A 17,062-nucleotide genomic window follows, 5' to 3' on the forward strand; every position below is an offset into this window, starting at 1 on the left:
GATATAAAGTTTCGATTGGGACAGGAAAAGGATAGAGGTAACCTTGCTATCATGGACAGACCAGTGTTGCTGCTCGTCATCTTTCTACTCCGTAGTTTGAGTGTCCATGGTTACGCTTGGGGCAGCAATGAAGACCGAGGAAGCTCTGCCAACGGAGGGAATTCGTGGTCTAACAGTAGATGGTCAGGTTCATTTGGGTCTCAAAAGCCGTGGAATGGAGGTACTGGATCACAGAATACGTATCAAGGCTCTTCTGGATCTACAGGTACACAAGCATCAGCAGGAGGATGGGGTGATACTCAACAAGGTTTGAATAACGGCGGGACAGATGATCAACAAAGATCTGTAGTCGACAATACCCAGCAAGGATCATATGGGGACTGGGATAGCAGTGATACTGGACAGGGTAGAGACTGGGAAAATGTACAGCAGGGGTTCACCGAGGGCAGCAGTCAAAATGGACAGGTTGGAAGCTGGAATAATGTACAGCAAGGAACATGGGATGGGAATGATGGATCTCATGGAACGTGGGGCAACAACCATGTAGTATCGCGGGACTCATACGTAGCAGACGACGGCTCACGGGGTTGGACCGAACGTCATTTCTACACAGGGACATTTAGTAGTAATGGAGGATCACATGACTCCCAAATGTCAACCAGAGACCTTTGGAGACAAAAGATCTCTTCCTGGCTTCAGAAAGGCTTCCAAGGATTTCAAGACCCGTGGAAAACAAGTTTAGAGAGGGGAGGATATTACGTGAAAGTGCATCAAAATGATCAAGATCAGGACGAAGACAAGAAGGAAGATAAGCATGACTTTGACTATGACAGAGCTAGTTTTTATGGTACGTATGTCTCCAAATGTATTATTGCACTGGAAATATACTTTATTTCTATCATTGGTCATGGTTTAGATTTATATTCAATAAACTAAAATTTTAATTGCTTTCCTTCCATTGCTAAATCAAGTTTAACCTTTGCTACTTAACTAATGAAACACTAAACAAGACATTCTCGTTATTCAGTGTTTCTTAAAAAAAAAAAAAAAAAACTCTAAAATTTCCGTAAACTGATAATGCGAACTTATTATAGTCTTCAAAACCACTCATCACAGCCAACACAACTGATGCATATAAAGACATACTTAGGTGATCTTTGTTCTTGGAGTCTGGAAAGATAAAACCAGCGTACTTTTGAATAAAATGAATGATTGTACATATTTGTTTATTCAATTCAACCGTGTTCATTCAGACTCAGGGTTGTCTCATGACCCTTTGTTGCCCTCCCCTATCACATCACTACCTTGTAGTACTAATATGGTCTTCTGGTGGTTTGTTTGACCTGTATACTTCAATAAAACATATATTTATTGGGAAGATACCACGCAATTACTGTTCTTTTTACTCTCTCAGCTGTTTACAAGTGTATTTATTTGATTACATGTCATGGTGAATTTTTAGTTATTCAGTTTGGAAAATATGTTTCATGCAATGATTTTTCTTACATAATCAGTGGGTTCTTGTGTAAATGTGATGTTTCGCTGACTAGTACGATGTGTACAATACACATTTTTTGTGTGTATCTATGCGACCTGGTCACTTTTCTTATGAAGGTGATATTGTGTACATCATACTAGTCATCGAAACGCCATACACGAATAAATCACTGGTTGTGTAATAAATATCATTATAAAAGTCATGTTAAATATTCAATGCAGTGAGAGATTTATCGATTTACAATGTATGTCATAAAAATTCGTTTTATTCTCAGGACCTGAGAATTGGTCATTCTTTTGGGGCCATTGTGTGGGAGTTCGCCAGTCTCCTATTGATGTGAAGGACTCATTGACTACCTACAAAGACTTTTCAATAAAGTTCAGCAACCTACCAATTTTGGGATTTCGAGGAAAATTTTTTAACAACGGTATTATTGGCTTAGATTTTAGTCTTTTTAACAATGTTTAAAATAGTTGCTCTATTATAGCCTCTCCAAGCATAAAAACATCCACTCACCACAACACGAATATACCGCAGCCCCTCCTAGCATACAGACATCCAATCACCACAACACGAATATACCGCAGCCTCTCCAAGCATACAGACATCTAGTCACCTAAACACGAATATACCGCAGCCTCTTCAAGCATACAGACATCCACACACCACAACACGAATATACCGCAGCCTCTCCAAGCATACAGACATCCACTCACCACAACACGAATATACCGCAGCCTCTCCAAGCATACCGACATCCACTTACCACAATACGAATATACCGCAGCCTCTCATAGCATACAGACATCCACACACCACAACACGAATATACCGCAGCCTCTCAAAGCATACAGACATCCACACACCACAACACGAATATACCGCAGCCTCTCCAAGCTTACAGACATCCACACACCACAACACGAATATACCACAGCCTCTCCAAGCATACAGACATCCACAAACCACAACACGAATATACCACAGCCTCTCTAAGCATATAGGTCTACATCCACACACCACAACACGAATATACCAGCCCTCAGCATAGACACCACTCACCACAACACGAATATACCGCAGCCTCTCAAACCATACAGACATCCACGCACCACAACACGAATATACCGCAGCCTCTCCAAGCATACCGACATCCACACACCACAACACACTGCACGTTGGGAGGCCGTCCTTATAAGACCACGATGATTAAATGATTGAATCTAATAAACAAATAAAAACCAAACCAAAGTCTTCAATACATACATGTACGTATTTGGTCAACTTTTTAGTAATGTGTGGATGATAACGATGATGATGATGAAAGTTACTTTTCTTGTAGTTGCCATAAGCGTTAATGTTAACATTGATGTTAAAATCTTCTATTGTAGTCGTCAATATTGTTAGACTTTGTTCCCTATTTACATATTGAACAGGTCATGCTCCAACATTTACACTCCTTGGCGAAGGCAGCACGGTACGGGGTATACCATTTGTACCCGACGATAAATATAAACTGATCCAGTTTCACTTCCACTTCGCCTGTGATGAAGAAGGTGGCTCCGAACACAAAAATCAATGGTCACAGGATGGATGCTGAGGTATACACAATGATCTATCATCATTAAAATGTAACATTATTATGATATAACATATAGATACAAAATACAATGCTGTTTAAGTCCTAGATACAATTAGCATTCTACCTTAAATGATATACTAACTTTTACGTATATCTGCAATCACTTATCATTTGCAAACGGTAAACCATCTTTCTTTCGCGGCTTCTAAATGTCGTGATTTCCATTGTAAAACAATTTCGCGAAAGCAAACATTTGCGGATTTGAAAGTTGAAGATAAATTCCTATCAATATAAATGTTGTAGATATTAATATACGGGTATTAACTTTAGCGAATTTACTTGGATCGCGAAGCGAAAGTAAGCCGCACGCGAAAAAATGTTGGTTTACAGTAGTTATAATTCTCGTATTGTTTACTAATATAGATGTCATTTTTGTTGTTTTGCAGATGCATATGGTACATTATAACACTAAGTACGAGAGCTTTGATAAGGCGATGGAGGAACCCGATGGACTGGCAGTAGTTGCAGTCTTCTTTCAGGTAAGAAAGATAAAGCTTAATGCTTAGCCTTTTTGAAAGACAACCAATAAAGGAAATTTTACGATGATTATAGATTCTAGTAACGTTGCATGTGTTATTGCCAACATCTGGTCTTTATTTTTGAGTTGTCAACGTTTCAAAATGAGCGCTGCGACAGAACCACAAGGCATCTCTACTATTCTAATTTTATCCTAGGGTGACCAAAAGGGTAACTGTTTATAGTGAGTTAGAACTTGCTACACTTACTGTTTTTCTTTAAAATGCTACCAAAGCATTTGTTGCCATCTACATGACAAATGCTAGCCTTTATGTTACTTATCTGTACATTAAAACCCCGTTATATCGCCACCTTCTGTTTTCCTAGATTTTGGCGATATATCGAGTTTGGCGGTATATCGGATTTGTCGTTGAAATCTTAATTAGGCCTAAATATAGGTAGTCCTTCGGTGCAGTACTGAAACAGATTTTCTAGTCTGTCTGTGTACTGTACGGCCATTTCATATTTTGTAATATGAATAGTTCCAAAATCAAAGTAAATCTCGATGGTAGTCTTTCAATGGATATGTCAGTTTTATGTGTGTTAAATACGAAAATCGAACTCGTTTGTGTTACAAAGTATCGTGCCCTAATTGCCTGCTAGCTTTATAGATGTGATTCCCGTACTATAGGAAATGGGAATGGAGAATCATACTGATCATAACCAGCTTAACGTTAATCTTTCCATGTTGGTGACTTTCGTTATATAGGGGGATACAATAGACTAGACACATTAATGGATGTGTAATGGTTATACACGGATGTCAGATCCGTTCAATGTTGTCCATTGTTTTATTGTGTAAAATACCACCAATGTAGATCTTTCACATCTTCTGAGAACATTATGTGCAGGTACATGTATATAAGCAACTCGGACAAATACTATTCTATACATTAACATCTTTGTTTTTAAGGCTTCATCAAACACAAGAGGGCGATTCGATAAATTCATGGAGACAAATGAAAAGTATATACTCGATGTTTCGTGTAAGATTAAAACTATTTTTATACATAAACTGTTGCATCATAAAAATATATTTAAATAGACACAATTGATCTGCAAATTTCAAGCTTCTCGAATTATCACTCACCTTTTTCATCTTCTTCATTCATAAGCATGGTCAAATGTCCTGTTAATATTTAGGTCACAGATGATGAACATTTCAGAAACAAATTGATAATTTTAAACTGTTTAGCATTTTACAATGTTTAGGGATATCACAACGACCATTGGAGTACCATTTTATACTTGACAGATGACAATTGATAGACTGTGTTAATACCTAACTATCTTTCTAATTTATGTAGCAACAGGAAAAGAGACGATATTTAACCCATTCCTTCTGATACCCAAACTTAAGGATGCGTATGTATACAGTGGTTCGCTCACTACACCGGGCTGTTTGGAAAGTGTAAACTGGGTTATCCTTCGTAATCCGGTCGCTATCAGTACAGATACGGTAGGTTATCTCCCTTAGTACAATGTATACATTTTTAAATATATGGATGTAAACTTGTTTTAAACTCCCCACTAGTTGAAATCAAAATTGGTTGAAGGTCCTAAATCTGCATTGAGGTGCTGTTTTCACAGTTTTAGCTGTTTTAGATTTAATTGACACTAAGTGATAATAACTTTCCGAGATATAGGGAAAATTAAGTACCTGTATCATTGAATAAATACCGATAAACAGAGCTATAATTGGTATATTCTCAAAATATTACAATGTGGTATGTGCTCTACATAGTGTGATTATTTCAGATGAAGGTGTTCAGAAAAATGCATGACGGACACGGAGATGAAGCAATAACCAAGAATGGGAACTGTCGGCCAATACAGCCACTAAGTGGTCGGCACATTTACTCCAATTTCCACAATGACTAGGGGACAGACAGGGAATTATATACCATTCGACTTCGGTTAAACATTGAAAATAAATATTTTGGATCTAAAAAGTAATGTACGCGATATTTTCTTTATAGAGGTTTTAATTTTTATGTAAAAAATCGCCATAGTCAGATAATATGTATCCGGTTACAACCAAACGATTAGATAACAAACTATCATTGGTAACTATATATTATAGATAAGATATGATACAAATAACTATTTTAAAAGTGAAATAGGTGCAGTCATTCTTCACTATCCTTTGGCGGGAAAAGGATGAAAGGAGTACAGCCCATTCGGCATGCAACTCAGCCACTGGTTAGTGGTACGTCGAGTTGACTTATGGGGAAGGACAGGCCGAATGGTACGGTGTTCCCACAAGCATATGCTCACCTGTCGACAATTTTTACTATCTCGTACACACTTAAACACTGAGGTTCCATCTCGTACCAACATGCCTCCTCAGTGTAAACATATTGTAAAGGTTATTTACGTCAGATGAAGATAGCAGTGTTGTTATCGAAACGTCACGAGTAATAATTTCGTTGGTTGTGTCATATAACCATTTTTATAACATTCCTTACCAATGCATGTTGTTACATCGTAAATTAAATGTATCATAAAAGAAAAATATAAACATGACGAATCAATCGCCTACATTAATTGTATACAAGATGATTTAATACATCATAGTTGACAATAAGCACGGTAGTAAAATTATATAGCATATCAGAAGATAAGGATATATGGAGACAAAGATACCTTAAGACAATTTACAAATAAAAAAAATATACAACTTAAAAAGTAAAGGGAATAATTCACAAATAATAAATAACAGTATCTATATAAATAATAACGGGAATAACAACTTGGAAATGTCCATTGCATTCAATGTGATGAGTTGTAAAACCATAACGTAACAATTAAGTCAAAACATAACAGATTCATTCATAATTAACAACAATACTGATATTCCTGACCTATCGGAGTTACTTCCCCTGTTTCTTTTGACTGAAACTGAAGGAAGAATGTAACTCAGATAAATCAAAATGGGATTACAATTTACACATAGTGACGCCATTATGACAAATCTTTAATCTGTTAAGAAAAATTAAAGAGCATAAATGATATTCATCATTTGAACAATAATTGGTGTTTAATCGTGTATATATATGTCTAATTAACACAAAAAATAATATAAAATAATTTATTTCGCCATTGGTGCATGCGCAATTAGTACTTCATTCCATATAGGATATAGTGACACAGAATTTTTTCGGGATGCAATTAATTATTTTTCATATTTTTAACTTAAAGTGAAATTAGAAGCTAATACTTTTCAATAGTGGTAATGGTGTAAAGTAAGTAACTTTTGCAACTGAAGAAAAATACAAAATCGTCTACTCCTGTTTTTGATAGCGAAAAAATACCATTTGTCAGCGGTTGAGCATCTTTAATCTGTTAGGGAAAATTAAATAAAAAATCAAGTAAGAGGTCTTCTTAAATGATACTGTAAATCATCTTTCTTTCTTGGCTACTAAATTTTCCTTTTTCCGTTTCAAAACATGTTCACGAAAAAATTATTCGCGGATTTAAAAATTCAATGAAAATTGTTAATTCGCGGAGAATATTTGGACCGCAAAATTCGGGAAAATAAATCGTGTGGAAAAAAAGGTTACTTCACAGCATGGTATTATATTATTTGGCAAACAAAATACGTGTCTTATCAATAATTGTCACTCAATATTTTGAAGAAAAAAAATATATACAAAACTGAACTGCATATAATTAGCATAAACAAAATATATACATGTATATAGCATTTAAAGAAAAAAAATCACACACATCAATGTGATTGATTAAAGATGCTTCACCGCCGACAGAGCATAAATGACATTCATCATTTGAACAATAATTTGTGTTTAATAGTGTATACATAAGTCTAATTAACACAAAAAATAATATAAAATAATTTATTTTGCCTTTGGGTCATGCGTAATCAGTACTTCTTTCCATATAGGATATAGTGCCACGGAATTTTTTCGGGATGCAATTAATTATTTTTTTATATTTTTAACTTGAAGTAAAATTAGAAGCTCAAACTTTTCAACGGCGGTAATGGTGTAAAGTAAGTAACTTTTGTAACTGAAGAAAAATACTAAATCGTCTGCTGCTGTTTTTGATAGTGAAAAAATACCATTTGTCAGCGGTGGAGCATCTTTAAAAAATAAATCAGAAAAGTATTGTTTAGACTCCTTGTGCACTGGTCTATTACCATTTTCTCGTTTCATTGCTTTACTGCAATTTGACCGAGGATACTTTAATTTGACTGGTGATACCTTAATCCTCACGTTGAAGATGTAACAGAGCAGCTCACTTAAAATATTACCATTTGAAAGCCTACTAAAATATGAATCATAGATCTGTGTAGGGACATTCAGTGCCTCACAATAAGTCGCCTAGCTTACTCCAAACGAGGCCAAAGGTTCGAATCCCGGTTTGACCACTACATTTTCTTCCTTCCTGTTACAACATAAAGACTATATTGACCTGTTTTCTCTAAAAGCAATCTGAAGTTCATCCTTCAAGTCGTGGTAATCGATCTCTTCTAAAGCGTTACACAGCACTTGTAAGGCGTCCTCTGGTGATCCTGTTTCGAGGCCTAGCCATCCCGTTAGGATTCTGAAGTTAGCCGCTACACTGTTATTCTGGTTTTGTTGGAGTACATGCTCCACGTTAGTGGTATCCAAACCCAGGTGTACTGTAAGTCCCAGTGTGTGGTGTGGTGACACTCTCGTGGCGAGTTTATACAGTGATCTGTCTCCGAACACCTCTGAAATTAATGTTATGTTGATGCGCTTAATAAATGTTATCCAATTATGTTTATAAAATTATTTGGCTTCCTACGAATAACTATTTGCTGTTTAACATAGTAGTTTAGAATTAAATGATAGTTAAATTTTAATTAAGTATCATAATACTTGAAATAAAATAGATTTTGTTCAATATTAAAACAATTCTAAAAATATTTTTTTATCGGACTAATCATTACTGATTTTGTGCCATATGCTAAGTTACACCAATATATTAACTAGAAACATTACATATCAGTTTTGTGCTACATTTGTATTTTGTTCAGAGTTGGAGCTGAAATGAACAAGCAAACAATGAAATTGGTGGAATTGATACAAAGACACGCTAGATAATGATAATCTGGCATTATCAAATTAATAGTGATTCTTTAACACAATTTTCCTTTAGTGTAATGCTATTTACCGTTACCAAACTTGGGAGTTGCTCTTTCCAAGGCTATGCTATCGTCTAATTGATCTATAAAAGACAACGGTGCACACCATAATAAAAACATGTACATAAACGTAATATGTACATTCATATTCTTAAATTTGTTTGCAAACAAACATCGTTCGGAAGCAATTTGTTTTATTTCAAAGTCATATTATGACTGCCATGATATACATGTACAAGTATTACTCTAATGTTATGTTTTACAATTTCCTAGCGAGGGGCTGATTTGGCGGATAGATTGAATATAATTATGTCGTTATATTTGTTTTCGCTGACATTATCGACATCAAAGCATCTATGGTAACAAACGTGTTTTCATATTCACTAAAGTTATATTATTTGTTTGAACCCGATGTTTTTGTAAGGTAAGCAGTAAAACATGATGTTGAAATATTTTGAAATAGACGTTTCGTTTAGCAGCAATGACAGTAATACTTAACATACTTAGAAGGACCTCCAAGCTACTTTGACGGTTTATTCCCGACGTTATCATCACACGAGTTCCTGCAGATGTCGCCCTCGACGAATCAGGCGTCGGTACTATCGGACTCGTCGGAGGTGACGTCCATTGGCTGTCTTTCATATATAAAAATCAAAGATCATTAGAAATGCAAGTGCTCTGATATGTCCTAGGTTACAAAAGAAGTACTATGCATGAAAAGTTGAAATTGAACAACGAACTAAAATATATGCATATTCCTTAAACCCGGATAGTTGTTAATGCTTTGTATTATTCATTATAGACACTTACCTGCTAATGTAATGATATTGATACTAGCATTACTGATCAACTCCGATGGATTCGGTGTCGGTTCTGAAATGAATCAAAGTAAAAGGTAGATAGAACCGTGAATTCTGAATAAAAAGTGTACACATTTTTAATACACGGCCTTCGTAATATGTGGCTTTAACCAGTAGAATGAACATCTACTCGTAGAAAAGTCCCGATGCACAGACGATGCATATCTTATAAGTGCATTAATTAATTCGATGCACAGACGATGCATATCTTATAAGTGCATTAATTAATTAGACAAACGATTGCTTATTATTTCTTACACTATTAAATTGCTTTGGACGGATGTAACCTTATCCAAACAGTCAACATTAATAGAATTCAATAAACTTATATCCTATTTTTGTCAACTTATGCATTGAATTAGTGTAATATATTTTCATATTAGATTTACTTGTATAGCAGACAAATATTATATCTACCTCTGATCGCGATATAAGGACAGTTACTACGCCGATTGGCCAGACCGTAGTTTGAATCTTCGACATCACCTGAAATAAGACATTGCAATTAACAAAGTTTGGTATTGACGGAACATAGCAATACATAAAAAATATCCTCAAAATACCCACCATTAAATAAAAACCAGACTGCTATTATTTTTTTTTATTCCAATGCGTATAATGTCGAGCATTTATAGTTTATGAAATAGTACAATAAACTGTCTATGTGCGATTTCTTAATTCAGTTATTTTCCTTTTAAAATCGAAAACGATGATGGAATTGCTAGCTACTAGCGATGATGGAATTGCTAGCTACTAGCGATGATGGAATTGCTAGCTACTTTGATGATGGAATTGCTAGCTACAAGTTAGCGAATGTATTACTTTAATTGTTATCTTTGTAAAATGATGTGATACATTTCTGGTTTTCGATTTTTACAATGCAGCGACCGTAACATTACACGACAAAGAATATTGTTGGAAATTGTGATACTACTTAATACATCGATGTTTGAATCAAGATTTTTGTTATTTTTAAAAACCCGCTTTGACAGTCACGGCATATTTGGTTGGCATAATACGAGATAAAAATTATCAAATAATCACAGAACTGTCCATCTAAAATCCGCCATGATTTTGAGAAGCAAAATTACTCTCTTTAATATTCATTAAATGCACACATTATACCATATAAACCTGACATGTGTATAGAAAATATCTATCTATCATTTTTACATATTTCATTTACTATTACATGCCATTCAATGATAATTTCTCGTTTTCCATGTTCAATATTTTGACTTTGATATACGTACCAACATGACTGTAGTATGGTGATCTTGATCGCCTCCTCCTCGGTTTCTTTCCTGCCATTTGTGGGTCAAAGTGAGTGCTATGAATTGCTGTTTTTGTCCGTGAAATTAGTGTGAAATTTAGTAATACGAAGATAGACTGGCCAAAAGCCCCATTAATATCAATAGGAAGTGAGATATGGTTGTCTGACATTGCGCCAAAGAACGGGATGAAGGTGTGCTCCTTCGGTATCGCTCTCTGCACGCGTCCACACCCTCCGATGTCCACCCGGATTCTGTCACCAACGGATACCCGAATCTCAGTGGATCGACATTGCTTCAACTCCGTTAGGTCGTACTCGCTCTCACAGACCGCTACTATTTCGTTTACTCGCTTCAGATGCACGCACTCGAACCTCAATGTTCTTGTTCTATCGTTGGCGGCAGCGGTGAAGACCAGAATTTGGCATCGCACTTTGTCACCGGCTGCCACTCTAACAGAGGATTTTATAAACCTTGGCTGGGCTTTCTTGTTCACCAATGACAGCTGTCGTCTGAAAGGAAGTGATATATGTGTAGCTATCAAGTTTGCATATTCATTATTGTAAAACAGCAGCGACAACCTTCGATAGACAATCGGTAATATAAATGTAACAACTTATCGTAGATAGATAGTATCCTGTGTATGAATTTAGGGATGTTGTATTTTTGTGTTTTGTTTTGTTTATTTATTATCATATAGTTCCGAATAAAGCTTCGCCTGTCTGATATCCATTTAAGTTTAAAATACATCAATGAAACTTTAACACATGAAGAAGCTGAAATTTATGCATGAAACTTTAACACATGAAGAAGCTGAAATTTATGCATTTTTCTCCGTAATATTGGTTAAAATCCCTACGTTATCAGAGACAACTTTATCGTATTAATAAGATAGTATAGAGAAACCTACCCAGTGAACTCTGTAACATCATATGTGATGTTGTACCCCTTCGGTGTAGGTACGATATCGGCGTTTGTTAGTGACTCGATGACTATTTCGTCCTCCTCCTTCCAGTGTAAACCAATAATGTCGTACTCCCCAGTCCATGCACCTTTAGGTACTACCAGGTCCAGGCTCAGTCTGACTGGTTTGGACAGTTTGAATTTCTTACTGTGTCTCACCTGTACACAGTCACTTAGTGCCAGGATTGAAGGGGCGCTCTCGTTTTCGTCATTTATCTGGGACATGTCAACAGGAACGATCTGAAACATACACGTTCACAGCATCAAGGAGATTCAGAGTAGACTAGGACACACTTCCAGTTGAGTATATCGATTATACTGGTATAGAATGTTGTAAGATATTGATTTTAAATGATTATCTTTTTTCAAATAATGTTACTGATACATTAGTCGTGTTGTGAAATGAAAAGAACACAATGTAAAGAGTGCGTATTTTCATTGAAATTGTCTCAAATCTGACTGAAATCAATAAAAGTAGTCAAAAATCAAGCTTGACCTGTTTATTCTTTATTCCATTAGAAAAGATCAGTTAAATCACACTTGTAAAATAGTATGTTAAGTGTCCTTTAACCATTAAATTTCTTGATGCACACTTACCTGAATGTCTATCTTCTCTTTTGTTTTCACGGAGTTTCTAGGGAATCGTATCTCCACATTAGGATTTTCTTTCGATTTAAAACTCCCGCCAGTTGGCAAAACGTCAAACGCCTCCACGAAAGGCATACAGGATACACAGAATGTGTCTATTTGGACAGCGTGGAATGTCACAACACCACTCTACAATGTTGGAAAATGGAACATGATCTGCATAGTGTTAAGAAATATCGCATTATTATCAACAGTATAAACTGTTCAACAAGAACACCATATCAGATTAGGAAAGTGCCAAACACAGGTGAAGTATTAAGACGGAATACCAAGAAACTGTAGTAACTGTAAATTGCTGTACCGTTTGATAGGCCTGTAATCTTCCCCCACAATATTTGCAATATCGAAACTTTAACATAAACGTAAAGTCCATAAAATCAATAAACCAAAACTTCTTGTGAAACGTACACACTTCGTGGGAGACGAAGTCCTGTATAACAGTAACATTTATTCTCCAGATAGATATTCCATTTTCTTACATCTCAAGTATGTTTATTGCAATGTTTCTTGGAAACTACATTATTTCAGCGTATTCCGTATTTGCATATTACAGAGTTATAGGGTACATGTAGGTATTGATTGTGATGTCATGTTTTTGCGAGCGTAACGTCATATCTTTTCGAGAAAACGATGTGAATTGGGCTCACAAAATACCTACCTGCAAGGGAGCTAACTCTGTAATATGCAAAGACGGAATACAATATGTCGCGTCTGCATTATTTTCAACAGATCCGCTAATACATCAATTCGTGATCAAAGACTCTGACTAACAACCATGCTTTCACATGTACGCTTTAAGCATTTCAATATATTTTTCAATTCGAGTTCAAACTATCTCGTGAAAATACAGCTGTATGCAAAAATTGTATCTCGTGACATTAATGTTGTTTTCAGAATATAAAATTAAAATGAAATGGTTATTTTCACGATTAGGAATTCTATACCTTGTGTGAAGCTGGTATACGTTTCCATTGGCTGCCAACTTTAACATTTGCCATGTAAGATTGATTATCATGTAAAAGATTTAACTCATTCAGATTTACACCAACTATAACATCATCCAGGTCTTCAGGGTTAAACCTGAATGCGCCGGTCCTGCTGTCCGTTTCCAAACAGATATCGTAAATATTGCCAAGTATGATCTCATGAGGCCTCAGACAAAGTGAGTCGTATTCTGTCTGTAGCCGGGAGTTGTGTCCCTGTATCACAGGAGTTGAGACCATGCTTTTGATAGATGGGCGCTCTCTATATTTACATGGGTACCGTACCCTGATCCCATGCCCAAGTAGGTGGTCTGTTATTCTAAAACATAATATAGTTGTTATATTGTGAGTGGATATTTAATTATCTATGTTAAATTCGTGAACTGATACTGTTGAATTAATTTGCCATAGTACACTAGCAGCGTACATTTTCTTCATTATGTAAAGTACCAGGTACGCGTTTTGGCATTTTTACTAACTGAATGAATTTTACAGCTTGATCTGCTTTACATATAATTTTCCTCTATGAAATAGAAATGTACCGAGAATGATGTCTTTATTTTCCTTAATTTTCTACAGATGGCTGCAAATGAAATGAAACTTTGGCCCTATATAATAGACTAGGACCTACCTGTTCGGCCTATGGACTGTACATACACCTACCTATTTGGCACGTATCTTACAGGACTCTTAAACTCAGACCTGATAAAAAAACATCTAGCATTACCATATTAGTCAATTCAACAGTGTATTCCATATTCCCATAATTCTAGTAAAGGTTAAAGCATACTCTTTTGTGTGGGTCCGCTAATGCATAAACGCGTCTTGATGCATCAAAATATGACAGTGGTACATAAATATTTCCAAACAAATTTCGGACTTTTATAAACGGACTACGGATAATACATCGTGTAAAATGTTTCAAAATGTATTTCAAAGCTAATTTTTGTATTCTTTCAATGATTGCTCTATGAAGTTTGAAATATTGCCAATATTATATTGTTTCCGTATTAGGTAGCAGGCTTCTGACGAAAACACAGTATGGTATCTATATACTGGGAAACAATGGGGGAAACCCCTTACCGAGTTTAAGCTATCTGAGAAATGGGATAGAAAAATTAAATGCATGACTTTGAAGTTATGAAAACATAATACATGTATCTCTATCTAAATTCAACGAAGACAATATTTTATTTATATCTTTCCCCATTTCAATCTTGAAGTTAATGAAAGGTAGGGCATAATATAGTTTTTTACCACTCTCAGAATATTAACTATAAATATTGAGTCATTCAGATATTTTATCTTTTTTTTTTTTTTTTTTTTTTGCATTTTTTTTAAAAATTAGCTGTTTGGTCTCATTGTTTTTTTCTTTTTATGAATTCTGCTAAGTTACATTTTGCTCAATACGTTTTACATATTCTACCTAATACTTTTGCTGTATATACAGATTACAAATACAAATTAAGTGTTTGTTAATTGTTCTATGAATTATACATGCATTAGGGTTAACAGCCAATAATCTCACCTAAGCCGTGGACTTCTCCTTTCCGGAGAACTTCCCCGATGGTCCCCGAGACTATTCATGCTCCGGCAGGAATCTTCAACATCACAACGGATTGGTCGCCTAAACAAATGTTTTAAGTAAGCAAACACTACTATCTAATTGATAGATTCCACATTTCTTTAGTAGATACAAGACATGACCGCAGTTGATATAAAGCTACGGATTATCAATCGTTTAAAAACAAACAAATCGAAAAAGTTGACCCGTGCATAAAACCAAGATAAGATACTTGACAGCAGATTAAACAATAAAAATGTTTAACGGAAATAATTCATTAATTTGAGCGAGAATAATTCACAAAAAAGCAATGTTATCGTAATGCAAGTTTAATATTTGTCAAACATTAAAATAGTGTTGAATGAAATTTACAATCATTTAAAATATTTATTTTTTCATTCAACTCTTTGTTGTTACATTCATCAACATGTGGTCATGATGTTTTCATTAATATATAAGCAGTCACTGTAAATATACACTACATCCAAACAACTGTTTCTATTAACATAGTTTGTACATATCAACTTTTAACGAGGTCTTTTCCATATTGTCAATATAATAAAAAACCATCAAAAAATGTAGATACAAAATTCCGTTTTTGGCTTATTTTTTCTCTTTTCTTTACTGGATACGAATTCAAGTCGAAATCTTCATTTTTTTGTAGAAAAATAGATAGGTTTTCCACTCTTCAACTGAAGGAATTTTTTATTTCAATTTACAATGATATATATAATATTTCAATGATAAAATAAAAAAAATCAATTGATCCTCAAAACAATTGTCTACAATACCAAAGACCATTATAGTCGGGTCTCTATATAACTCTATATCATAATTTTTAAAGTAAAAACATAAAGGATAACCATATTGACTGTGAATGGCAACATTCCCAAAATAAGTGCATTTGTGTTTCTCTACAATCTTTACAAAAAGTACACCTTTCTGTTTCACTCAGTTTAAATTGCATTAGTTTAGTGTTGGTATAAATTATTTTATGAAGAAATTTGAATTGAAAGTTCTGGAGTTTTGTGTCATCCATCTGTGACATTCTGAGGTATGAGAACAATTGTCTGCCAAACTTCTTTGTGAATGTTGACATGAATTTTGAATTTTATATGGGGGTTCGAGTATAAATTTTAACATATGAAAATAAAAATACTTTGTAACTTAATCATACTTTTTTTTAAATATTTGATAAATATGTTTTGTTTTGACTCATTTTCAGGATTCTGTTGAGGCACTATATTCTTGCATTGCAATGTTATTGAATTGATTACTCCATAGAACTCAATAAAATTAGTTCTCAAATTATATTTTTCACATATTTTTTCAAAAGTTAAGAAAACATTATCTTCTACTAAATCCTTAATGGAACATTTGTTAATAAAAAATTTGTTATCAATTTTAATAGAATTGTTTAACCATAATCATTTAAAACATTGATGACGTATTTGATACATAACGATTATTGGGGAATCTGTTGGCATACGAATACAGCAATATGGAACAAAGACAAGAATGATAAATTAAAAATGGGAAATCGATTCATTGATGCATAATTTCAACACTATGCTAATATTGAAGTAATACAACAAGTCTAGGATTAATTTCAATGTGTTTCATTAAATCTTCAAACAAGACACAGCCACATACACGACATTTATACGACACAAGCGTTCAGATATCAATTATTTCTACTGATATAAACTTAATGTTAAAGTGTCCCATTACCTACCTACCAAGCCACCTCGACAGATCCCTTGATTTCTGATGATCTAGTATCTAGTCAGTAGTTTTACAGAACACGATCAATGGACCGTATACAGATCAAACCGTAACAATAGCACTATGTCTGGTTGTCAGAATGCTCGAGATAATGCTGAGTTATTTGTTTCCACATGACTGCACAAAGCAACATGACTCCACACATCTCAATGTATATCTTATATATAACATAAATATGTATCCTCAATTAAGACAAACGGA

The 17,062-nt window shown here is 34.7% G+C and overlaps 1 protein-coding gene and 1 pseudogene across 1 annotated transcript; one reads left to right on the forward strand and one right to left on the reverse strand.

Annotated features, from left to right (window-relative positions):
* On the forward strand, positions 1-5,600 carry LOC138314666 (uncharacterized; annotated as a pseudogene).
* Positions 5,601-6,661: 1,061 nt separating this feature from the next.
* LOC138314665 (uncharacterized) lies at positions 6,662-16,832 on the reverse strand. The gene is made up of 12 exons (XM_069255121.1): positions 16,816-16,832; positions 15,041-15,139; positions 14,176-14,214; positions 13,474-13,831; positions 12,479-12,658; positions 11,829-12,121; positions 10,901-11,430; positions 10,065-10,133; positions 9,598-9,660; positions 9,291-9,422; positions 8,817-8,870; positions 6,662-8,373 (listed from the first exon to the last, which is right to left on the reverse strand). Exons 2-12 carry the CDS (start codon positions 15,097-15,099, stop codon positions 8,081-8,083), a joined length of 2,070 nt encoding a protein of 689 aa, XP_069111222.1. The 5' UTR covers positions 15,100-15,139; positions 16,816-16,832; the 3' UTR covers positions 6,662-8,080.
* Positions 16,833-17,062: the final 230 nt, after the last annotated feature.

The sequence above is a fragment of the Argopecten irradians genome, chromosome 2, assembly GCF_041381155.1.
Source record: "Argopecten irradians isolate NY chromosome 2, Ai_NY, whole genome shotgun sequence".
In the NCBI taxonomy this organism is placed as follows: Eukaryota; Metazoa; Mollusca; class Bivalvia; order Pectinida; family Pectinidae; genus Argopecten; species Argopecten irradians.